This window comes from Galeopterus variegatus, unplaced genomic scaffold, assembly GCF_000696425.1.
Source record: "Galeopterus variegatus unplaced genomic scaffold, G_variegatus-3.0.2 Scaffold180, whole genome shotgun sequence".
NCBI lineage: Eukaryota > Metazoa > Chordata > Mammalia > Dermoptera > Cynocephalidae > Galeopterus > Galeopterus variegatus.
This window is the reverse complement of record NW_007726291.1, coordinates 556,074-582,001: the sequence shown is the minus strand read 5'-3', so window position 1 is coordinate 582,001 and position 25,928 is coordinate 556,074. Positions and strand designations below refer to the sequence as shown.

Below are 25,928 nucleotides of genomic sequence, written 5' to 3'. Positions count from 1 at the left end.
CTCAACAGGATTCAGAAGACCAGGGTTTCAGTCCACGTTCATTTGTACCCCTCTACCAAGGCGCGCTGCCGGAGGGCGCCGCCAGGGGGCGTCAATCTGTAGCCACTTCACCAACGACGGGTGCCCCGGAGCGCTCTCTACCCTCTCGCTTACCTCACTTCCGCCGGAAGCGGCCGCCTCCGGTTGTTGTCCTTAGGTGTTTGCGCTTGCTGTATGTTGTGGGTTTATGGCTCCTGGCCGGGTGAGGCCGGGTTCGAGGAGCGGGAAAGGGAAACTCGAGCTTACAACCCAGGCAGCGAGATGGACATTCTGAAATCAGAGATCCTTCGGAAGCGGCAGCTGGTGGAGGACAGGAACCTGTTGGTGGTGAGGATCCTGTGGTCGTGGGGGTTGGGGATCAAAGAGTTGTGTGTTGGGGGGCGTCGGGGGTGCGGATGATGGTACTGAGAGGATTCGGGGCGGGATGGGGCTTAGCCCTACTACTTTTGCGAGGATGCCCCTTCTAGGTGCACCCTTTGATACCTCACTGGGGACCCTCAGAGATGGAAGTTGTGGGGATTGCAGAAAAACCCAAGATTTTGGTTATTCCCGCCCCCCCCCCCACTACCCCTGTTTTCCTCGCAGTTTATCTAACTATCCCTATATCCACTCTCTTCCATCGGTATTTTTCGGACATGCCCCAGTTTTTCTGATAGTTCACTTCTGTTGTCTTACTAAGGATTTGATCCCAATTGAAACACAGAGGAAGGACAGCGTCAGAACTCTTTTAAAAGTTCCTATTAGTAAAACCCAATCTTAATCTTATTCCCATTTCTTCCTCTTCCCCAACACATACAAAGTCTGTAGTTGAGCTCTTCACTGATGGGGAAGCTAAGACTTCTGGAGAGGTACTAAGAAAGAGGAGAAAGCGGGTGGCCGGTTAGCTCAGTTGGTTAGAGTGTGGTGCTGATAACACCAAGGTCCAGGGTTCCATCCCTGTACCCGTCAGCGCCAAAAAAAAAAAAAGAGAGAGAGAGAGAGAAAGAGAATGCTGATAACACCAAGGTCCAGGGTTCCATCCCTGTACCCGTCAGCGCCAAAAAAAAAAAAAAGAGAGAGAGAGAGAGAGAAAGAGAGAAAGAATTACGTATGTAATTTAGGAACTTCCTAAATTGATCTCTGTTACTTTATCGCATAATAGTAACATATACCAACCGGTTCTCAGAGCTTTGGTCTCAGGACTCCTTTACAGTCAAAAATTATTAAAGGTCCTGAATGATTTTGTTTATGTGTTATATCTATTGATATTTACTGTATTAGAAGTTCAAACTGAGAAACTTTAGAAATAAATATTTCCTGATCATTTGTAAAATATTGGTTCACTGAGTTATGCAGGTCTCCCAACTGTTGACACATTTCACTACACAATATAAAATAAAATCACATTATTTAATGTCCACTGATCTCATGAGAAATGTCTTTTTAAGCACTGGGAAATTGTTAAGCTCATGATGGCAAGTCTAAGTTTCCACACTTTTAATTTTTACCTAAAAGCTGGAATTTTATCATAAGCAGCAAATATTGTCAGTTGTTTCTCTGAAATGATAGGCTCACTTTGTTCAATTTGAGGAAATTGTCTGCCAGATACCCAAGTATTAATAACTGTAGTGTGTTAGGTATTCTTTCAGGTAAAAATGGTATTCCATGAAAAAAGCAGCTAGTGTTGTTTGCAACTCAGTCACACAATTGCTTTTCCTCCAGACAACCAGCATACTTTGGTATAAATGAGAAGTGCTTTATGCATACTTCTTGTTTTGTCACACAGTATTTAAAAAGATGTGGTTAGGGATCAAGAGTTAATAAAATTAATAGTTTTACTACTACATCAAGGAAATTGTTAAGTGAAACTGGCTCCCTTCGAATGCAATAACAGTTTAGTACCACTGCCTTGATTCTTGATAAAACTTCAGCAAACTTACCATTGCTTTTCACCCACAGTGCAAATGTCATCGGAACGAACAGGCAAATATTACCTTAGTATTCAAAATAGTTTTGACCTTCAGGGGTCTTCTCGAAGGGTCTTCAGAACATTTGATTTAGATCTTTGGATGTAGAGTATGATTGATGTATATGATGTAGAGTAAGTAAGTTAGGGTTTTAGCTTGGTGGATGGCAAGTTTCATAATCATTGAAACTTTAAAACAATTAGAAAAGAAGCTAATTAAATAGGATGTTATTTAGCAGGTAAGGGGGGAAAAGCTTGTCCGTATTTGTAACTTAATGTTTTTATGTCTACTTCAGGGACCCTTTTCTTTTGATGAGTAGTTTGGGAGTATTTTACAAAATGAATTTAGGGGTTGGAGTGAATAATTCATGTTGAAATCTAAGTGCGTTAAAGGGAAAATTGAATCACAAAATGCTCAGCTCACCCTCAGGGTTTACAGCCTGCATATTTGCATAATCAGGTTTCTTTATCATGGAAATTGATCAACCTATAAAAATTGTCAGTTAAAAAAAAACTTAGTCTCTTCATAATTATTTTAAATTTATCATATAAACTGTTTATATAATATGATAAAATTTATCATATTATATAAACTGTTTTCCTGGAGTGTCTTTTTTTTTTTTTAATATGGTAGTTGATTTAATTACTTGGATAATCCCAGCCAGCCAGAAGATGAGACTGTTTGGCGCAATCATAGAGCAGTTTAGACCCACAAAGGGCATACATGAAATGGGAATTAAAATACTGAAATTCATAGTTTCTATTAACAGTAATCTGCTAGGCATTGTGCATCATGCTTCATGTGTGATATTTAATTTGTACAACAACCCCATAAAGGTAGTGTTATTCCTATTTACAGATGGGCAGACTGATACTAAGAGAAGTTACATAGTTTATAGGATCACACAGCTAGCAAGAGGCAGAGTCGGAATTTGAATCCTGGTCTGTTCTGCTTCAAAGCCTGCTCTGTTAACCACCACAGATAGAAGGTTTATTTATATTCACCTTACGAACGTAGAACTAGTTTTTATAGAATAGAAGAATTGAAGCATTTAAAAATTAAATCGAATGTGACTTGTATTTTTCAAAGTGCTATATTATGCTCTCTCCTTTGAGCTTCACAACTCGAATTAATGCATAAGGCAAGTATTATGCTGTCTTCATGGATGATAAAACTGAGACTTAGAGGATTACATGATTTTTTTTCATACTCCTGTGGCCAGACAGGATAGATCTTAAGTCTCAGATCCAACTTATGTGTGAGTGTTCTTGCATGATATCAGAGAAAATATATAACCAGATATCATGTCATATTGTAAGCCTGGGAAGACAGCCTTTTGGTTTGCGGCTGTATAATTTTATACAGAATGGGTTGCTTTATAGCTTTTATCTTTCTTCATCATAGTGTCTGTCGGTAACTTTCATACTTTTTTCACCGCCCCATCCATAGTAAGAAATTAATTTTTATGTTTTGATCTGATATATATGAAAAAATTTTCATGAAATAATTCTTATCACATCTATGTATGATTCTATCACGTTGTATTGTTGCCCATTTTGTTTCGTGTGTTTTAAAAATGCTTGTTGGGGATCAGTATATTGTTGTCATTACCGTATCTGCAGCTGGAAAACAGTTGTCTATGTGTTGTTGCTCTTCTGGAAGAGCCAACTCACCTTTGGTCATTTCAAGTGGGGTCCCAGCTTTTTATTGTTAATATGTGACAGTTGATATAGTTAATAGTTATCTCGTTTTTCAAACTGTGGAAAAGCTACTAAAATATCCTCTCACCTCCCCTGGAATGTCCTGCCTTGTGTAACTATTCTGAGGTAAATGTTGTGTCTGCATTGCTAAAATACCAACAATTTGGAGCCCAGTATCGGTGAGTTTCATTTAAGGCAAAGCCTCATTTATGTGGAAAACAGTGCTGCTCTAGGAACTCAGTGGGGAGTAATTAGTAGTTTTACTAGTTGTAGTTATGAGGATGAGCTTTGTGTAGAATTTTTGCTTTTTTTCCCCCTCCCTGTATATTTTTTTTTTTTTTTTTTTTTTGAGGCTGGTCAGTACGGGGAACCGAATCCTTAACCTTGGTGTTACAAGGCTGTGCTTTAACCAGCTGAGCTGACTGGCCAGCCCCACCCCCAATATTTATTGAATGTTTTCTATATGTGGAATATTACACTGTGTCATAGAGAATTAAAAAAAGAAAAAGTGGTGCTTGATCCTTTTCTTAAGGAACATGCCTTCAATTTTACGGAGAAAATAAAAGTCAACAGGCAAGAAATGCCTCAACTGTTTCCCTGTTAAAATAGATGAGGTATTGGTTATATGTTGGGTCAAACCTTCCCCCTACTCTTTGGATCCCAACTCATCTTTTTTAGCATCATCTGGAACCTTAATATTAGTTATCCCCTTTCTTCCTTCTGTTTTCAGTCTCTGGCTTATCCCCATCAGCGCTGAAACATACACATCTCTCCTATCTTTAAAAAGATATACTCTATATATTAGCAACTGTTTCTGTTCTTTACACCCAGCTTCTTAAAATAAATTCTAATTCTCACTTACTCCTTAAGCTGATACACTCTGGCTCCTGCCTCTGTCATCATTCTGAATCTGCTCTAATTAGGGACACTAGTGACCCCCATGTTTTGTTAATTCATCTCACAGCATTTGACACTGTTGAATGATCCTCTTCTTTTACTTGTCCCTTGTCATCTTTTCCACCACAGCTTCCTATTTTTCTGTTTCTCAGGCTTCTTATTCTTGATCTCCCTTAGAGGCTACTGCCTTTTTTTTTTTTTTTTTTTTGGTCCCTAATGTGTTGGTTTTCCTTAAAGTTCAGGCCTAGATATTTTTTCTTCACACTGAATAATTTTTTAAAAAAATCTTATATTCACCTATATGATTTCAGTTACCATTTGTATAGGGGGACTTAAATGGAGCCTTTGAATAGATTTCTGAGTATCCACCAGCTCCTTGCAATTTTCTGTAAAATTTAGCAAGTGTGCATGTACATGCTCCTCTTCCTCTCCCCCTGTTTATGATGTTATTAGAGGGACCTTTGATTCAAAAAGGTTAAGAACTAATCATTTCTGTGCTGGTGACTCCCAGATCTCTTTGCCATTACCCCCTCTTACTGTGTTCCAGCTCTACTGAAACTTTTTCATTTTTCGGTTCTTTGAACTTGCCTCTTTTCACTTATTTATCCCTTTACTTGAAAAGTCTTTCATAATCCTCTCTAACTCCTCTCTTTTGGTAGTAGTCAGTGAGGACGCTTTGAAAGTTTCTTGTCATAGTGAAAAAAACAGTGTTGTAGGGAGTTTGTTGCCATGTTGATACCATATTTTGACATTTGCTGCAAAGCAGTTTTTCCCCCTCAATGTTTTTCTATGAAAATTTTTGGATATACAACAAACTTAAAAGAATTGTGCAATGAACACCCATATGCCCACCACCCAGATTCTACAATTAAACCTTCAGTTAACATTTTACTATATTTGCTTTATCACAGAGATCTCTTTCTGTCATTCTATGCATTCCTTACTCCATCTAGCAATGCAGACACTACATCTACCTCAGAATAGGTATACCAGGCAGGACATTTTAGGAGAGGTGATAGGACGCTATTTTGGTGGCTTCTTCACACTTTGACGTAGAGACCTGCATAAGCTAAATATTAACTATTTCAGCTATCACAGATTAGCAGTAAAAAACTGGGGCGCTACTTGAAATGATCAAAGATGAGGCTACTCTTCTGGAACAGCAATACCACATAGACAAGTGTTTTTAAGCTGCAGATCAGGTAATGAAAACAATTTACTGTTCTTTTTGCATTTCAGATGAAGTTGCAGACATCAGTATACTTTACCACTACACAATTTGGCATTCATATCATCAACTAGAGTTCAATCTTTGTTTATACTTCTTTTTGTATGTATGCAAAAATTTACATACAAAGAAGTACACAAATCTTAAGCATACTGCTCAATGGGTTTTGACAAATGCGTACACCTAAGTAACCCATTGTGTATCAAAGTACGTAATATTACCCTCACCCCGCCTTCTAGTCAGTCCCTGCCCAACCACACCAAGAAGCAACCACTGTTCTGATTTCTTTACACTCCTAATTTTGCTTGCTCTGGAACTTCATAGATCCCACATAAATGGGATCATACTCTCTATTCTTTTATGTTGAGCTTTGTTTGATCAGAATAACGTTTTGAGTTTTATTCATGTTGTTGCGGGTATCTGTTGCTTATCCACTTATTGCTGAGTAGTATTATGTTGTATGAATATGTTGTAAGGCTGCCGCATGGAAAAGGAACCAGAACACTCAATTGAGAATTTAAAAGGGGGGTTTTATTGGCTGGCCGGTGACTGTTCCTCCAAGAAAGTCTTGGGAGGAAGCAGCCCTGAGTTTAAGTTTAAGGGGTCTTTTAAAGGCACATAGTCACACGGGCAAAAAATCATATAGTCATACACTTATAGTTATCATATAGTTACACACACACATACATACATACATACCCTCCTCGCGTGAGGAGGGGGTTTGGGGAGCCCTAGCGCAAGGTGATAACAGAAGCTGAAAGAAGCCAGTTAATCACTTAGGGATGGCAAAAACTTTCACAAGGCAGTTTCCTCCTTAGGTTGTCTAGATACATCCAGATACAGTGCTTGGTTTTATCAGTCAGGGACAGCATAGGTGGGAAATAGCAAAGGCAGGCTAATATTTAGTTTTTAACTTCTATCAAGGTGGGGTGGCTAAAGAGCCGAGGGGGATTTTTAAACAATAGCATTTTTTTAAGCAATTCAAACACTATTTAAACTTAGTTAATCTATCTTGTCACACAGCAAGCAGTTTCACAGAAGCAAATTGCGTATGTTATGAAAGTGGGGGTCACCCTATCTCAAATACACCCAGCTTGTTTATCCTTTTTGCTAGTGATGAGTGCCTGGGCTGTTTCTAGGATTTGGCTGTTATGAGTAAAGCTGCTGTGAACCTTCTTAAACAAGTCTTGTGTTTTCATTTCTCTTAGGAAAATGCCTAGGACTAGAATTGCTAGGTCATAGAGTACGTGTATGTTTAGTTTTATAAAAAGCCGCCAAACCTTTTTCCATAGTGGCTATACCATGCTACACATCCACCAGCCATGCGAAAGAATTGGGTTGCTCTACATCCTTGCCAGCACTTTGTTTCTAATTTTAGCAGTTCTGTTGGATGTGTAGTGATATCTCATGATGGTTTGAATTTGCATCTTCCTGATAATTGATGATGTTAAGCACTTTTCAAGTATTTTTTGGCCATTTGTATATCTTTTGTGAAGTATTAAAATCATTTGCATATTTTTAAATTGGGTAAGTTTTTTTTCTTACTAAGATGAAGGAATCCTTTATGAATCCTCTATAGTGGTCCTTTGTCAGATACATATTTTGTGAATATATTCTTTCATACTGTGGGTTGTCTGTCCATTTTCTTAATGGTATCTTTTGATAGGCAAAAGCTTTTAATTTTCATAAAGCCCAGTTTGTTACTTTTTATAGTTATTGTTTTCTATGTCCTGGGGCTAGTTTTGTAAAATGTCCTGAATATGTTTGATTGCTTCCTGGCATTGCCATTTAGCTTATTCCCCTCTCTATTCCCCACATTTAACAAGAATACTTCATAGGTGGTGCTGTGTACTTCCTATGGTATCACATAGGTGGTGCATAATCTTATATTACACCAAGCTTGATCAGTGGGCTCAAGGGTCGGCAGCCTGGTCTTTCCGGTGTCACCCTCAACCTTTCTTTTTCTTTTTTCTTTCTTTTTTTTTTTTTTTAAAGATGACTGGTAAGGGGATCGTTATTAACCCTTGACTTGGTGTTGTCAGCACCACGCTTTCCCAAGTAAGCTAACCGGCCATCCCTATATAGGGATCCGAACCCGTGGCTTTGTTGTTATCAGCACTACACTCTCCCAAGTGAGCCACGGGTTGGCCCAGCCTTTCTTGTAATGGTTTTAGCATCCGTCAATCATTGCCGGAGTGAATGAGCTTTGGAACTATGAGGTGTTAAGTACACATGTAGAGGTATTATTGACGTATTATTATATAATGATGATTAATAAAGTAGGGCAGTATCTTTATTTGATCAAATACAGGCGTGGAGATCAATGTGTGTATTGATCTCAATCAATGGAATAATATTTAAGAGGTAGAACTGCAGATTTTAAAAAGCCTCCAAATTAGGGACTATAGATTTAACAATGAGGATAATTTTATGTGTAGTGTGGAAAGACCTAATATCTTTTTAGCCACAGTAGATTTAGAGCTTAATATCAAATCGTAATATCAAATATATTAAAACATTTTTAAATCATCTTTTTAATAAAAAGTTTTGCCAAGACTGTTTTGTATCTAGATTATTTTAAGAATTGATTGATACAGTAAGATTCGAGATGATGAGAAAAAATTTAGATACTTTTGGAGCTTTCTTGGTAATAGGATTACAGATGTTGACTATATATGCCATAATTTTTGTTTGATTGTTTCTGTTAGGAGAAAATAATTAAAGTATATACCATTTTATATGGTTTTTAATGAATCTATTTGGAGCAGTTATCTTTCAACTCAAACATTAGGAAATTAAATTAGAGTAACATGATCATATGGAAAATATTGTTGGTTTCTTCTCTTTGCTCTTGGGCATATCTATTAAAATGATACTGCAAGAAAAATACTTCGATATTGATCACACATCAGTATCCAGATCCTTGGTGGAGGAGGGGTGGCATGTTTGGGCAATCAGTGTATTCATCTCTGGAACCAAAAAACGTTTATTAAGTCCTTGAAAAACTGAAGAGTGTTTTCAAAAGATTTCTAAAGGCACTCATTGACTATGGGACATGAAATTTTGCCCAATATTATATTAACTTATTTTTTTTTCTTTAATAGGAAAATAAAAAATATTTCAAGCGTAGTGAACTTGCAAAAAAAGAAGAGGAAGCATATTTTGAAAGATGTGGCTACAAGGTATGAATGCCTGCTCTTATGTTAAATTGTGTATTTTTGAGTTTAAATTTATACAGCTGTTGTTAAATGACAAATTATTGATCTCTGTTCAATTTATCAATGTTATACATTAGCCTATAAATGAGAAGCCATCTGGAGAGGTATGAGTTTTTGTTTTTGTTTTGGCTTTTTAAAAATCTTTAATTCAGGAAAATATGTGCATGACTTTTGGCTTGGAATGGTTTGGCTTTCTGTGGACAGCATGAAGTGGCTTGAGATCAAAGCTTGAAGTTCTCTTTTTTAAATTAATCTCTGGATCTGATAGTGCCTTATTTTCATCTCCACCACGACACCTCCCCCACCTCTCCCAATAAAACAGTCTATTTTGAAAGAGTTTAAAACATTCTATTCATTTAGCAACAATAGTATTAGCAGTGGTATTTTCTCTACTTTCTCCTGAATACTTTAAGCCATTGATTTTATGTTTGCATTGTTAGTAATGGTTTCTGGGTCTTAAGTACCTCTGCCTGAAATATAGCATCTTATATATTTATATACTTTTGTTGTAGTAAGGTATCACATTTTCAACACTGCTTAGTCTATTGGGTAGAAAATATAATACTGAAATATTTCTTAGAAACAAATGAGTTGTCTGGAAGACATTGCTTGTATATTTTAGAAGTATGACTGAAATTATCTTTGAAATTACCTAGTTAATGACATATTGGGGTTTTTATTGGGAAGGGTTAAAGGGTATGGAGGTGGAGAAGTTATGTTTAAGTTATTTTAAAAGAAGACTATGTATAGTTTAATAATTTTTAACTCAAAATTAAGAGGTTCTATCAAAATACTTTTCCCAAATCAGAAATTTGAAACCAAGTTTTTGCTTGCGAAGCATTGATATAAAATAATACTCTTATGCATGTAACGGGGAAAGTTCTAGGAATTAATTTATCTGGCATAGCATTTCTAGAAGGAAGCATGAGGAATGCAAATGGTATGTATTTGCAATTGATTTTATTTTGTAATGTTGAAAGAGGGCAAGTTTTAAAGAAAAAGGTAGTTATATTTCTGATACGTTTTTAAAATACAAAAATTTATATTTGTATTCTGATAATTTTCCATGAAGGTACTGATTTCTTTTGCTTTAAGTTTAGGAAATTAAACTAAGTTTTATGTAAATAATGATTGAGTACAAATAGAAAGAAGAGTTCTCATTTTTTGTTGCCCAACATTGTCTAACTCAAACTTGATCTGGAATAAGAATCACTTACCAGAGATTTAGTGTGCTGGCTTGTTTCATTCCCAGATCCCTAAGTTTGAACTTTTTCAATTTTTTGATGAGGTAGGATAATAATTTAATACAGTGGCAGTTTTTGCTTTGTTCTGATTGTCTCAGTAATATGGAAGTGCTTTTTTGCTTACATAGAGGAAACCACTGAAGCAAAATCATTACTGTAAGGTAATTGCTTGTAACTTTGAGCCCAAATGACAAAATGTCTTAAATCTTTTTCCCAGAGCTATTAACTGCAATTATGTAATTTAAAAATGCTTTTAGTGCTGAGATTTTTGGAGAAATACCTGTTTTTATACTTAAAAACTAAGCACAGGATTTTTTTCCCCCCTAGAGGTATTTTTAATATTTCCTTCTTGACGGTAAAGACAATAAAGCATGTGTTACTTTTATTCCTTTATAGAATCCAGTTACCAGTTTTTAAGGCTTGATGCTGATTTAGCCTATGAAAATATGAAAGTTTAGTTTTTTATCTCAATTTTACCTCTATATCAATTATGATAAATATAACCTTTAATTGTAAACTATAGAATCATCAATTATGTAATTTTCACCATATAGCCTTTCTTAACTGAATATGAATTTCTTCCTTAATGTTGATCTTCTTTTATGTTCTTTGATCTTACTCCTACTTTCAGCATTTTAGATTTGTCTTATGGTCATATGAGAAACCTTGTTTCAATATCTTTTTACAGATTATACAGTGGAGCTTATAAATTGCTGAGCTCTGTTTTCCTAAATTGTAACTTGGGCAACAGATTCAAGAAAATATATGAAGAGATTTTTTTTTTCATGTAGGTTCATATGAACAAGAATGTCCACTCTTTCCTTGGGTGGCATGAGTAGAGAGATGCTGTTTTTCATTATTTTTCTACAAGGTTCGTAGCTCAGTTTGTGAGCCAGTTCTGTACAGCATTGGGAACTTTTTTACACATCCAGCAGTGATTTCTGTGCATTTGGAATAATACCGTTCGAAAGGCAGGATAGGAAAAAGTTAGAGCTTGAAGCTTCACAAGTTTCTGCTTGGAAAGCAGTTCTTTCCTTTACTTTTCATTTTGAAGTTGGCCAAGAATGAAATAACCCTGTTAAGACGATTTTCTCACAGAGGAGAAGCAAATTGATTGTTTTTAAGAAAAAAGTCCAATTCTTTAGAATCTGAGGAGAAGTGAATGCAAATTTCAGCTCCATTAATTACTTTTGATTTTGAAAACCATTATAGTTATGTCACTCTTTTATAGCAAGAATGCTGTCTTCTATGTGCATGCTTTCTACTTGTGATGTCCCTGAAATGGATACCTTTGGTAAGCTCTTAAAGCATGTACATATATTATGAGCTCTTTCCTTAGAGAAACATTTAGAACACCTTCAATATTAAAAACATATTTAATATCTTTGAATAGCTAAGGTAATAGAATGATAAATGTGAACTGTATTTTAAAAGTTGAATTCCATTTCTTTTGGTTATTGATATAGATACAGCCAGAAGAAGAGGACCAGAAACCATTAACTTCATCGAATCCAGTATTAGAACTTGAACTAGCCGAGGAAAAATTACCCATGACTCTTTCTAGGCAAGAGGTAAGTTTATATATGAGTGTTTTGTGAAAAAAAGAAACATCTCCACAGTGTTTGCATTTATCTCCAGTTCTTTCCAATAAGTTATATTATTTCCCATATGAGATGAGTTACTGATCCCAAAATACTGTGCAGTTAGACAGTGTTCTTCATGAGATTCTAAATTAATTTCTGTTTCTTATTATCTTAACTTTTTTTAGAGTATATCCTCTTACACTTTAAAAAATAAACATGTATATTCTAAATAAGTACAATTAAATGCATGTTCTAAATGATTTTACTTAAATTATTATTTCAATTATTTTAAATAATATGTTATTTTGTAACGTACTTTCCTCTCCCTTATTTAATAGTATAGCTTTCCAGATTAAAATAGAGACATACGTAATTTAATGGCTGTATAATTTCCCATTGTTTTCTTGCACCATAATATTTTTAAAACCATCTCTTTGTTGATGGTCATTTAGATTACTTGAGCATTTCTCCATTATAAATAACACTAAGATGAACACCCTTGTACAGAAATCATTACATGTGTAACAATGTATAATTAGTTCCTTTGGAAAATTTTCTAGAGGTATGATTTCTAAGGGCAGACTATGTATATTTTTGAGACTTTTGATACATATTGCTAAATTACTGTATAGACATTAGACGTGTTATACCAGTTTGTACTCCTACCTATACTGTTTGTCCGTACCCTGGTTAGTATTGACTATTATTTTACTTAAAAAAAAACCAACAAAATTTTAAGATATTCATGTTATATAAAGATTTGAAACTATACAGAAGGATATAAAACAAAAATGTCTTCCCTTCTGTCCCTGACACTTTCCCCCTTCCCCATTCCCAATCAATACTCAGTCCTTCTACTATTCAGAGTCATCCGCTTCTAATAGTCTTGTGAATCTTAGAGAAATTTTCCATACTTACACTTGTCTGTATGCAAGTGTGTACTTTTTCTTCCCTTTTACACAAATAAAATTATTTACATGCTTTTATGCCTTGCTTTTTTCACTTACAAATAATAAAAAAATTTTTTTTATTAAATCAAAATTGATTATACATATTTTGGGGGTTCAATGTTGACATATGTTGATCAAATCAATATTACTAGCATATATATTGTTACAGATCATACTTATTCTTTATGCCTCCCTGTCCAATCTTACCCCTGCCCCCTCTAATTACCCTAGATTTCTTTTCTCCTTCTGAAAGAATAATGGTTATTCTGTTGATTTGTTGCCTAGATGATCTGTCCAATGCTGAGAGATGTGATCAGGTCCCCCAATATTATCGTAGAGCAGATGCTTCTTCTGTCACTCTGGAATGGGCTATGTGGAGAGAGACATCTTCTTCTTTATCCCTGCTGGTGACTCTCTTTGTGTCAGTGCACAAAGAGGCTGGCAGACCATCTGCGTGGTGGTTGTGGTGTCTAGCCACTTTCGCGGTGGCCATGCTTATTGTGGTGGCTGTGGTGGGCCACCTACATGGAGGTGATGTTTTTGGCATGCTCCTTGGTGCAGGCAGTGTGCCTGGTTGTGGGAGGGGGGGTGAAGAGAACAGCACTCCTTTAGGTATTGTTTTTAGTACTAGTTTAGTAGTAGTTAAATTAGCCCTTTTCTGGTGCATATTTATTTACAGTTGTTTGCTGTCACAATGCTAAAGTGAATAATCCTTATACATATATTGTGATGTATTTGTATGAATTTATCAATAGGATAATTTCCTAGAAAAAGAATTTCTGGTGAAAAGAATGTCCATTTAATTTTTGATAAATATGTCAAATTGTTCTACAAAGAAGCTTTGCCAATTTACATTCCTGCTATAAGTTTTTAAGAGTACCATTGTCTTAGCAACTCTGTCAACTCATTATTTTAAAATATTTTAGCCTTTGCCAGTCTGAAAGCAGTATTATTATTCTTTTAAATTCTTGCCAAATTAGTCAGTGAAAAAGATATCTTGCAACTTTCTTTTAGTGATTATTAGAATTGAACATGTTTTCATGTGTTTATAGGTCATTAACGTTTCTTCTTTTATGAAACTGGTCTTTTTATTGATTTGTAAATCAACATGTTTATATATTAAATCTATTTTCATAAGTCAGATGTACATAAAGTGCATATTTTTTATTAGTATTTCGTTTGCTTTTGACACACAGAAGTCTTAAATTTTTGTGTGATTGTAATCAGCCTCTTTGTTATGTTTTTTGCCTTGGGTGTCATGCTTATTAGAAGTGTTTCCCCCATCTCCAAGAGTTACAAAATGATATATTAATATTTTTCCACTACCTTTATGAGGTAAATCTTTATAGTTTTCTTTATATTTTAATCAAGTATCTAAACTGAGCATCTCTTAATTTCATAGTTAGAAACATATTTAAAATCTGACATTACTCACATATTTTAGAATTCTGTTACCTTTTGATTTAGAAAAAAAGTTTTATATAATAGAATTTTCTTTATATCTGTCTTTGAAAAATCTGGGTTAAAAAGCAAAATGCTTTTAAGAAGTTGGTCTTTTATGCGATTCAGTATTCAAAAAAAGGATAGGATGTTGTTCTTGGTGGTTTTTATTTATTTATTTTTTAATGTGGATCAGCCTTTATTTTCTTAATTACATTTCTTGTTTCTCTTTTTTATGAAATATAACATGTATACAAAGAGTGTATAAAACATATATGTGCAATATAATGGATAACTACAAAACAAATACCCTTATAACATCACCCAAGTTAGGAAACAGAGTATTATCAGCGCCTCAAAAGCCCTGCATGGGCCCCACCCTGGTCATACTCACTTTCTCTTCTGAGGGAAAAGTTTTTGGTTTTATGGTAGTATTAAAATGCCGACTCTGAATTATCAGCTGACTCCAGATTTTATTTTCCTTCTCTTTATAGATGCTATCATTCCCTCCTGTCTTAGTTTTCCTGAGTGTCCTCCTGCACAGATTGGTCCTTCCTGAAATAGTCAGCCAAAGGACCTAAACTGTTATGGTTATTTAAAGTATGATGATAACACAGTATATCTGTTTGTTACAAATTAAAGAAAAAACAAACACTTTTTGCATTGATGTTTCAAGGCAAGTGTTAGGTTATTTAAAATGTGTTAACATAAGGGATTACTATTGTCTTTTGATGTTTTTTTAAAGAGGCCTAAGAGCAAATACAGTTATGTAAAATGCAGACCAAAAGTATATCCCTTTTCTTATATTCTTAGAAAAAAGGATTTTTTTTTGTCTTACAAAAAAAGGATGGTGTATATTAGAGATTTGCTTTAGATATGAATTGTAGATTTATAAGTCAGACCACTTTATAGCAGCTATTCAGTATTCCAATTTATAACTGACATTTGAGTCAAAATATGTTTTTTACTAAAGTAGCTGATTTTTCTTTCATTCACAAACATCTTTGTTTACTACAATTAAAATGATTAAAATATTTGAAGGATTTTGTATTTCACTCAGAAACGTGTTTGGATAACTAAATTAGCTTTATTAAACTCAGGTTCAATTTTAAGTAAAATATAAAATTGTTTTGAGATGTTTAGTTTTTTCCTCTCAAAAGTTAAATAGTTTGCTAGGCGTCTGTTTCTCTTTATAGGTTATCAGAAGATTGAGAGAAAGAGGAGAACCAATTAGACTATTCGGAGAAACTGATTATGATGCTTTTCAGCGTTTAAGAAAAATAGAGATCCTCACACCAGAAGTTAACAAGGTGAGAAGTCAGAACAAAGCTGGAAAAATACCACTGTACCATGTAAACTAGAATAGTACAGAGTTTGACTAATTGCATTATTATAGGCAAAAATGGAAAAATAAAGTTGGCAGATCACTGTTGGTGAGTGTAAGTTTTTTTAAATTAAAAATAGCACCTGTCTGTCTGAAAGGTACAGTTCAGTGAATTTTGAATTTTGACAGATACATACAAGCATATAATCACTGCCTTTAGAACATTCTTATCACCCAAGAAAGTTCCCCAGTGCCGCCTTAGCCAGTCCCCATTGCTTTCCACCTCTGCTCTTGGGCAACCACCTTTTTGAGTTCTATCATCATAGATATATTTTGCTTGTTCTAGTATTTCATATGGACAGACTCAGTGTGTGCCTCACTTTTGCTCAGTGTAACATTTTTTAGATGCGTCCATGCTGTTGCAGATATCACCAGTTTCCTTTTCATTGCCCAGTGATATATAATTGTATGAATATACCACAGTTGTTTCCAGCTTTAAGCTCTTATGAATAAAACTGCTATCAACATTCTTACACAAATCTTTTTTGGACCTTTGTTATTTCTCTTGGGTAAATATGTTATATCTCTTGGGGAAATACCTAGAAGTGGAATTGCTTAATAACAAGAGTAGATGTATGTTTAACTTTGTAATAAATGCCAGACATTTTCAAATATCAGCGTTTGGTATTGTAAGTTTTTAATTTTAACTATTCTCTCGTATGTGCATTAGTATCTCATTGTAGCCTCATTCACATTTTCCTGGTTACTAAAGATGATGAGCGTTTTTCATGAATACCTTTTCACAGGCTTGTTGTCTTCCTTTGTGCAGTGTATTATATTAAAGTCTTTTGTTTATTTTTTAATTGGATTGTTTGCCTTTTTACTAATGAATCCTAGGCTTTCTTTATATATTCTGTACGTAAGTCCTTGGATATACAGATATGTTTTGTGACTATTCTCTCATAGTCTGTGGCTTAGCTGTTCTCTTAATGGAGTCTTTTGCTGTTTTTCTTTTAAATTTTGATGAGGTCCAATTTGTCAGTTGGTTTTTCCTTTTATGGTTATTGCTTTTTGTGTCCTTCTTAACAAATCTTTGCTTATCCCAAGGTCCTAAAGAGATATTCTTCTGTGTTTCCTTCTAGAAGCTTAATGGTTTTCACTTTTACATTTAAGGCTCTGATTTTGTTTTATGGCTCAGTATGTGGTCTATTCCACGGGCTCTTGTAAAGAGTATGTATTTGCTTTGGCTATATGGTTCTACCAATGTCAGTTACAGTTGTGTTGTTCAGATCTCCTGTGGCCTTATTAGCTTTTTATCTACTTGCTGTCTTAATTACTGAGAGATGGGTGTGGTTATCTATGGCTTTGTAACAGAGCACCCCAAAACTTAGTAGTGTAAAACAATTTATTATTATAAAATCTTTTTTGGTTATCTATGATTGTAACAAGCTTCCCTGAAACCTGGTAGCTTAAGATAATTTATTATTGTCTGTCACATTTCTGTGGTTTGAGTGGGCTAAACTGGGCAGTGTTCTGCTTGGGGTGTTTTATGTGATTGCAGTCAGATGAAGGCTGTGGCTGAGGTCATCTCAAGGCTCCCCTGGACTGCTCTTCTAAGATGGCGCCTTCACTCATAAGCCTGGTGTGTCAGCGTGGGGCTGGCCAGGCACCTTTCTCTCCAAGTATTCTCTGTTTGCCAGCTTGGGCTTCCTCCCTGTTGTTTTCCTTATTTGTTCCTAAACAACTTGCCTGCTTCGTTTCTCAGCACTGCCATTTCAGCTGTACGTGACTGACTGTTGCCTGAACACTTTCAGTCCTCTATGTCTATAATGGTCATTTTTCCTGTCCTGCTGTGTTTCTCTCTTATATGCCTTGGTGGAAATACTTGTCTTTTTATTTTTATTTTTATTTTTATTTATTTATTTATTTGCTGTGTTTCTCTCTTATATGCCTTGGTGGAAATACTTGTCTTTTTATTTTTATTTTTATTTATTTATTTATTTTTTTGTCTTTTTCCGTGTCCGGCAACGGATGAAGTGAATGTTACCACTGCACGGGAGTGTGTTATGCAAATAAAACCGTGTGACCAATGTGAACCTGGCCATGGAATTGATCTTCTTACCTCAGCAGGAAATTTTCTAAATACTCTGTCATGTTGAACTAGCGGCTGTCAATCCTGTGTACACAGTGGAACTACCTTGGGGTGTGTGTGTGTGTGTCTGTGTGTGTGTGTTTAATGCCAGTGTCCTACACTTAGTGTCTGACTAATTGTACTGGAGCCCCATTTTTTGAAAAGCTTCCTTGTGATTCCATTGTGAGGTCAAATTCAGAGTTACACTTGAAGGAGCAAGAGCAGATAAATAAATAAATAAATATTTATTTATTTATTTAACTTACCTAAGTGCTGCCAAATTGCTCCCTGGAATGGCTGTTTCTGTCTGCACCTCCTCCTGCAGTTTGTGGGGGTCTTGTATTATTACAGTCCTGCCAGCACTTGGCAATATCTTGCTTTCTAATTTTTGCCACAGTGTTGAATGTGGGATGATATGTATAATTTTAAAAAAGCAATGTTGTATCATGTAAGTATCTAGCATGTGGGAAAAAAATGGCTTAGTTTAAAGTTCTTAATGCTTAATGAAAACACAAGCTGGTTTTTTTTGTTTGTTTCCTTTAATTCCTGGCTCTTGCACATGTAGCCTTCTGTACATGTGAGATCATAGTTGAGGAAGATGTCATTTTAATCTCTTCCCTTTCCCAACACTTATCTGTGGTCCCTAAAGTTTACTAAAGTAATTGGTATGGGCAGCTAGTTGCGTGCTTTTAATTGGCATGGGCAACCAGTTGTGGGCTTTTTTCTTTTTCTTCTTTTTAAAACAGCTTTATTGAAATATTCACATTACATTTAATTTACCCATTTAACGTGTACAATTCAGTGGTTTTAGTATATTTACAGGATAGTGCAACCATCTTCACAATCTAATTTTGGAACATTTTTGTTCCTCTGAAAAGAAATCTCATATTCATTAGCAGTCACTTCCCTCACCTCCTCTTATCTTTTGATTCATAAAAGATAACATGCTCCCTAAATTTATTTTAAATGGTAAATCAATGATTTTTTTTTAAGCTTATCTAGAAATTCCATTGGGTTTTTAAATGAAAATTGAACAGTATATGAGACAAAGAGCCACGTTGAGACTGGTGTTGATCATGTACATATTCACTAATGAACAGAAGCATTGTTTCTGTTTCTGCAGGCACTGGGGGAGTCTTTAGGGAAAGGCGATGATCATAAAGACATGGACATCATCACCAAATTCCTGAAGGTGTGTATCTTAGGCTAGGCAAAGAGGGCGTTTTGGTTGCTTATATTTTTGGATTATCAAGGATTAAAGGCTGGAAAGACAAGCCTTCAGTAAACATTTCTAACACATATACTATGTTTATGATATTGCTATGCACTTGGTTATATATATAGTGGTTGTATTAGGCCATTTCTGCTGCTTACAACCAAATACATGGGACTGAGTGATTTATAAAGAAAACAAAGTGTGTTGCATACAGTTTCTGAGTCTGGGAAGTCCAAACTCCAGGGAACATAGCTGGTAAAGGCCTTGGTGGTGGCAACAGTGATAGCAGGGTACCACGTTGTGAAAATGGTGGAGCAGAGAGAGAGACTAACCTCCTCATTCATTCTCATTTTAAAGCCCTACAAACCATGCCCATGACCACCATTTTTAATCCATTCACTATGGCGTGGTCCTACAATCTAATCAACTCTTCAAGGTCCCACCTTCCAATTACTATAATAGAATTTCCGACCCTCTTAACAGTCACAGTGGGGGCCAAGTTTCTAGTACATAAAACTTAGGGGACACAATTCAAGCCACAGTGAGTTTAGGGGGGACATTCAATCCACTACAGCGGTTAATTGAAGAAGGCATGTATTTACTTTCCTCACGGTACTTTTCTTTATAGCTGACTTCTTAATGTAACACAGAAAATAATCACAGTAGCAGAATGACCAAGAAGTTTGAGGGAGTTTCAAATTTTTTTAAAACACTCAAGGAAGCAGTGTAACGGAGGATTCTAGATGCTTTTATGAAAGGTTGATGGTAGTAATCATCAATCAAGACATTTACTTTAAGGTTGGCCGGTTATCTCAGTTGGTTAGAGTGCAGTGTTACAATACCAAGGTCAAGGGTTTAGTTCCCAGGATCCCTTTACTGGCCAGTAAAAGTAAAAAGCCAGTGAAAGTAAAATAAAAAGACATTTTCTTTAAGGCCGTTAGTCTGCTGTTTTGTATTAGAGAGCTTTTACACTTCCTGAACCACTGGGTGGCATTGTAGACTAAATCTACCCATTCTTTCAACAGTTTCTTCTTGGTGTTTGGGCTAAAGAATTGAATGCCAGAGAAGATTATGTGAAACGCAGCGTGCAGGGTAAACTGAACAGTGCTACTCAGAAACAGACTGAGTCCTATCTCAGACCACTTTTCAGGAAGCTACGGAAAAGGGTGAGGTTTCTTGGAAAATGCTTTTATTAACTGACTTTTAAAAATAGAATATATAGATTTAGAATAAGTGCAGTCTGCTTTTTACTACACATAGTAGCTTCAAAAGTTAGTTATGCTTTTTTTTTCTTTTCCAGAATCTTCCTGCTGATATTAAAGAATCAATAACAGATATTATTAAATTCATGTTGCAGAGAGAATATGTGAAGGTACGTTGCCCTGTCATGCATTGAAATTGTTATGAGTATATCTAGATTTTGTACGTAATATAATGTTCATTTGGGATGGGGAGATTTTACACAGTAGATTTAAGAAATGAGCTAGTAATAAAAAACAGTTTTCTGTTGTATTGCCAGCTTTATTATCAGGAATTGCATAACAAAGCTTCAACCACAACTATTTTCTCAGTCATATTTAAAGTAGGTCTCAAGTAGAAATATATATAGTCAGTGTTCACTTTATGAATGGGATTGAATTTTGAAGTTTATAAATGGCTGATTATGGCTTGGAACAAATTTTCCCGTAGAAAGAATGTTATATAGATTAGTTTCCCAGGCCAGCTATAAAAGCCTATTTAATCTATAATATAGCTGAACTGTCATATCAACGATACAATGGAACTTAACCACTCTTTGTAATTTGTTTCTGTGGGAAAATGTGCAAGTAAGGATGCCAGGATTCTTCTCTCCCGTTTTAGTACTGCAGCAATAGCAGACCCTGTGCAGGGAAAGATTTCTCCCTCGCTCTGGTGTCGTTCCTCCTGAATGGGAGCTGGGAGGAGGTGGCAGAGGGAAAGAGCTCAGGTGTCTAGGGCTCCTGGGTTAGAGTTTAGAAAGGGAAGAGTAGAGGGCTGTCAGTCAGTAGACGGGAACAGGAGAGAAGGGCCAGTGCACAGTATTGGGTAGTAGAGATAGAACAGAGTTTGAAGAGGGAGGCTTGTAGTGGCTGTGCCTGCCAGGAAACTAAGAGTAGAGAATTTCAGTGCAGCAGTCCCAGTGACAATGCCAGAGTGGTAGAAAAATGGGAATGACATTGCTTTTCCGGTGCTGTGAGAATCTGTACTCCTAAGAAGGGACTGCTGGCATTCCTGGGTGACTGAGTGGAGCTTTAGGCTGATGAGGCCAACATAGCGATTTTACTCCCTGTAAAAGCAATTAGTCTTCTCAAAATATTTTTGCTTTATGGTTATGCATTTCATTCTTAGTTTCTATCAGTTGCATGATTGTTACTAATGATGATTGTACTGGGATGGATGGATAAGGTCACCGTCACTGCAGAAAGAATTCAAATCACCTTCCTGCTAGAGAGGATGCCTTTCCTCTTGTTACTTTTTCTCATGATCATAACCAGGTGAAAGCTTATTTTGTATTAACTACAGAAAGAACCGAGAAACTTTAATAACCTGTGAGGACAGTTTTCTTTGGAATGTGGGGGAAACCAAACATTAGAATTTTTAGTTAAGGTCCAATGTTAAAATTTACGTAACTACAGAAAGAACCGAGAAACTTTAATAACCTGTGAGGACAGTTTTCTTTGGAATGTGGCGGAAACCAAACATTAGAATTTTTAGTTAAGGTCCAATGTTAAAATTTACGTACATGAGAATTAGTGATAAAAATGTGCATATGCCCTTTTAAAATTAAGCTTTCTAAAATCTGTTGATCAGAGCAAGTTTAAATTTTATCTTCAGGGTAGAAAATGATCTTCTAGTTAATCTATTTGTAGTACCTGATTTTTTCTTAATCACCTCTACATATCAATGACATAGGTGTTTGATTTTTGAAATTAAAATCTCCTTTTAAGCTTGTCTGAAACTCTCTAGGTTTTTTAGAATTTACTTGCTTTCTGTTTTGTTTTTTCCCTTTCTTCCTCATAGCTAGTTAGGCTTGGCTAAGAAAAAGAGCCATTTGTCTTCACTGGTGTCTGTCTTCACTTTTTGTAGCTTTTGCTTTAAGATTCTTGGCAGGTGGGAAATTTGGGGGGCCAAAGTGAACAGATCTCATCTTTCACTATGTGACTCGAGGGTCAGTGTTTAATCTCTGTTTACACATCTGTTACGGACCCTATGTATAATCCCAGCACATTGAACCCCCACTGCTCTCGGAGATCTGCAGTGCTGTGCAGGGACTGGATATAGTTTCAGGTTGGGTTATGAAAAACTAGTTAGCCTCTATCTTCTATATGACCACCTATTGAGAAGACTGAGTCTAAAGGAGACCCAAACTAGAATCTCTGGCAGTGTATCAAATTACCTACCCACTAATTCCAGATCTGAAACGTATTGATTTCCAGTGCACAAAGGCTGCACTGGAATGTTTGTCTTTTTTACTCATAACCTTAGCTTTGGTTTCTGTTTTTCCATGGACATTTGTGGTCCTGGGCAGAGTAGTGAGTCACCAAATATTTTAATCACTTTTGTTTGAATAATGGGAATGGTAATATTTTCAACATTCTCAAGAGGTGGATAAAAATGGTGTCATAAGTAGCTGTGAAATACTTGAAATACAAAATTTGAACCAACACAATATTTTGCCTTTCTGATCACTTCTTAAACTTTCAGGCAAATGACGCTTATCTTCAGATGGCCATTGGAAATGCGCCTTGGCCTATTGGTGTCACTATGGTTGGTATCCATGCCAGAACTGGCCGGGAAAAGATTTTTTCCAAGCATGTTGCACATGTTTTAAATGATGAAACTCAGCGGAAATATATTCAGGTAAGCAGTTTGGAAGGATACCAATTGCTCTGGAGGTTTATCATTCTCCAGTTCCCCAAACTGTAAGTCTTGAGAGCAGACAAAGAATTACAGTAAATAGGACATAGCATGACAGGGTGCAAGTCAACTCTTGATAAGCACTTGTATTCAAGATGCCTTCACTGAATAAAATAAAGCCTTTTAACTTTCACATATGATGGAAGACAGGGTGAAGTGGTGTGCTTTAATTACCTTAGCACTGGATGAAGCTACTGCAGTTTGCTTTTTTTTTTTTTTTTCCTTTTTTGTCTTTTTTACTGACTGGTAACGGGATCGCAACCCTCGGGGTTGCGCCTGCACCTCGCTCAGCCAGTGAGCAGGAACCGGTCTCCACATGGAATCCGAACCCTCGGTGGGAGCGCCGCCACACTCCCAAGCGGCGCACTCTCCAGTGCACCACTGGGCCGGCCCTGCAGTTTGCTTTTTTTAAAGACATATGTACATTTGTCCCTCGGAATCCATGGGGCATTGGTTCCAGGATTTTTCCCAAGGATACCAAAACCCGAGGATGGTCAAGCCCCTGATATAAAATGTATATAAAATGATATAAAATGTATTTGCATATAATGTATGTCATTTGTCCCTCGGAATCCATGGGGCATTGGTTCCAGGATTTTTCCCAAGGATACCAAAACCTGAGGATGGTCAAGCCCCTGATATAAAATGTATATAAAATGATATAAAATGTATTTGCATATAATGTATGCACAACCTCCTGAATACTTTAAATCATCTCTAGATTACTTATAATATCTAATACAATGTAAATGCTATGTAAATAGTTGTCATACTGCATTGTTTAGGGAATAATGACAGGAAAAAAAAAGTCTGTGCGTGTTCAGTACAAATGCACTGTTTTTTCCCCAAATATTTTCGATCTGCTGTTGGTTGAATCCACAAGTACGGAACTCATGATACAGGGGGCCAGTTGGTAAGTAGAACTTGAGCTCATTGGAGAAATTTGGTAGTTTAGTGAAGAACAACACATTTGGTGTATTTTACAGTAAATCCTCTGTTACTTTCAAGATCTAATACCGACTAGGGTAAAAAGGTATGGAGAGTAAAGACTTGGCTTTAATGCATATAATCATTTTTAAGTAGCATATAGCAACACTTCTCTAGTTACATGAATAGGTTGAAAATGTTTATTGTTTATTTTCTTAAAGTTACACATGCCTCACATAAACTTGTTTTTATGGTTATTGGCCAAACTTTTCTCCTTAGTGGGAAAAAAAATCAACTATAATCTAGCTTTTGCCAAATTGTCATAAATCCCAGATTTATGTGTCTGTATAATGACTTTTACTACATGATAATTCTAAAACTTGAAGATGATACTCTGGAAGTTTACTTAAAATGCATAAAGTGCTTTCAGATTTTGTGCCAAAAGTAGTCATTACCATATTCATGAATTATCTTTTTGTTTGTATTTCAGTTCCAAGTGCTGAATGTTAATTTGTGTTATGCTTTATGCCTTATTCACATATATTAGCATTTTAAAATATGATTTCAACCTCACTCTCTAATGTGAACCATAGACTTTATAGAGTTCAAACGTACTTGTGGAAATTCAATCACATTTCCATTTCTTGATAACCGGCAGTGACTGTATTAAAGGTAAAAGATTTTAGTTGAAAAAATAAAGTTGTTTGGCTTTACCAATAGGAGACAGTTTCCAAGGATTGTATTAAATTTGCTAATTTTGTTCACTTATACCATGGCATAAAGCCCTAGTGTTTTAAAGTTCATATAATTAGATAAATTGTCTTAAAGGCAGTATTACATTTTGTTAACAGTGGTATGATTTCCATCTCCCAATAGACTAATTTTATTTTTTAAAGTATATCTAGCATTTATTTAAGAAGATTCTGGTTTATTTTGGAAGCTGTGTAATGATCTGTCCTCCTTCCATTGTTCTTCCTTCTTAATTATTATCTTCTCATTTAAAAGAATTTTCCATTTCCCCCCAAGGCGATTAGGGAAAATAGGTGAGCATACTATATCTGAAATTTGGGAAGATATTTGGTGTAGACCCAATAATATTCTTGTGGATAGATAGCTCATTGAACAAGGGAAACCATGGAGCACTGAATAATGGAGCCGTGTCTCTTTGAGTGGATGCTGATAACATGTTATAGGATTCTTAGTGACATCAATACTGTCCTGCTCAACATTTTTATGTCTGACTTGGATGGCTATACAGAGAGAGGTTTATTAGATTTGCAGACAGGAAACTAGAAGGGACAAGATGTAAAAGTGGAAAAGAAATTGACATTCCAGAAATTCTTGACAGAGTGGGGAGAAGGGCAGATTCTAAAAATATAGTATTTTGCAAGGATGACCATAAGAAAATTTGGATCCAGTAACCCACCTGCTGAAGTATACAATATGAGCAGTGGATATAAGAAAGAATTAGGGAACTTAGTGGATCAAATTTAGTGCAATAAAATTTAGTTTTAATGATATACTTGTATGAAAAGAATTCCTGTAGACAGTATTGAAGTATTGGCCTTTTTATGCATGACTACAGATGTTAGTTAAAAGTGTGGAAATTAACTTTTAAGCATTAAGTACACATTCTTTGAGCATCACATTTCAGGTCAAATGAACATGCCTTTAGTCTGAAGTTAGGATTAATTTTTAACTTAAGTATTGCATGCTAATTTGCTCCTTTATTAGAACTTTATCAGTTCATGACAGAATTTTAAATAGCTAGGTAGAAAATGTCACTTTACTTATCCCTTATTCTTTACATTCTTAGGACGTACCACTAAATGGATTTGTGCCTTCATCTTTAATTTTGTCTTATAGTGTAGACTAGTGACAGGTACAGAAAAAATTGATTTAATAAAGTGTGTTCTTTATACTTGAATAAAAATATTACTTACAAACAAACAAAAAATCTTCCTCAGGTTTTATTATTAACTAATGATATAAAAGAAAAGGCAGATCTAGGTAAAGAGTTGTAACATAGCTTGGTTTGGTTTTTGAAAGTTTGTGTTTTCTGCAATAATAAAAAAAAACTATTGCTAATCTTTTCAGTAGATGCAGGTTGATTGTTTTTTTTTTTTTTTTTTTTCCTTTTTGTCTTTTT

General features: G+C 35.5%; 1 protein-coding gene across 1 annotated transcript in view; it reads left to right on the top strand.

The window, feature by feature from the left end:
- The first annotated feature begins 204 nt into the window (after positions 1-204).
- PRPF18 (pre-mRNA processing factor 18) overlaps positions 205-25,928 on the top strand; it is a 34,541-nt gene continuing 8,817 nt past the window's right edge. Inside the window, 8 exon segments of the mRNA XM_008564035.1 lie at positions 205-366; positions 8,915-8,992; positions 11,739-11,843; positions 15,442-15,610; positions 18,738-18,892; positions 19,942-20,082; positions 20,217-20,288; positions 22,640-22,795. Of these exon segments, the coding sequence (XP_008562257.1) occupies positions 214-366; positions 8,915-8,992; positions 11,739-11,843; positions 15,442-15,610; positions 18,738-18,892; positions 19,942-20,082; positions 20,217-20,288; positions 22,640-22,795 (1,029 nt within the window). The 5' untranslated portion in view covers positions 205-213.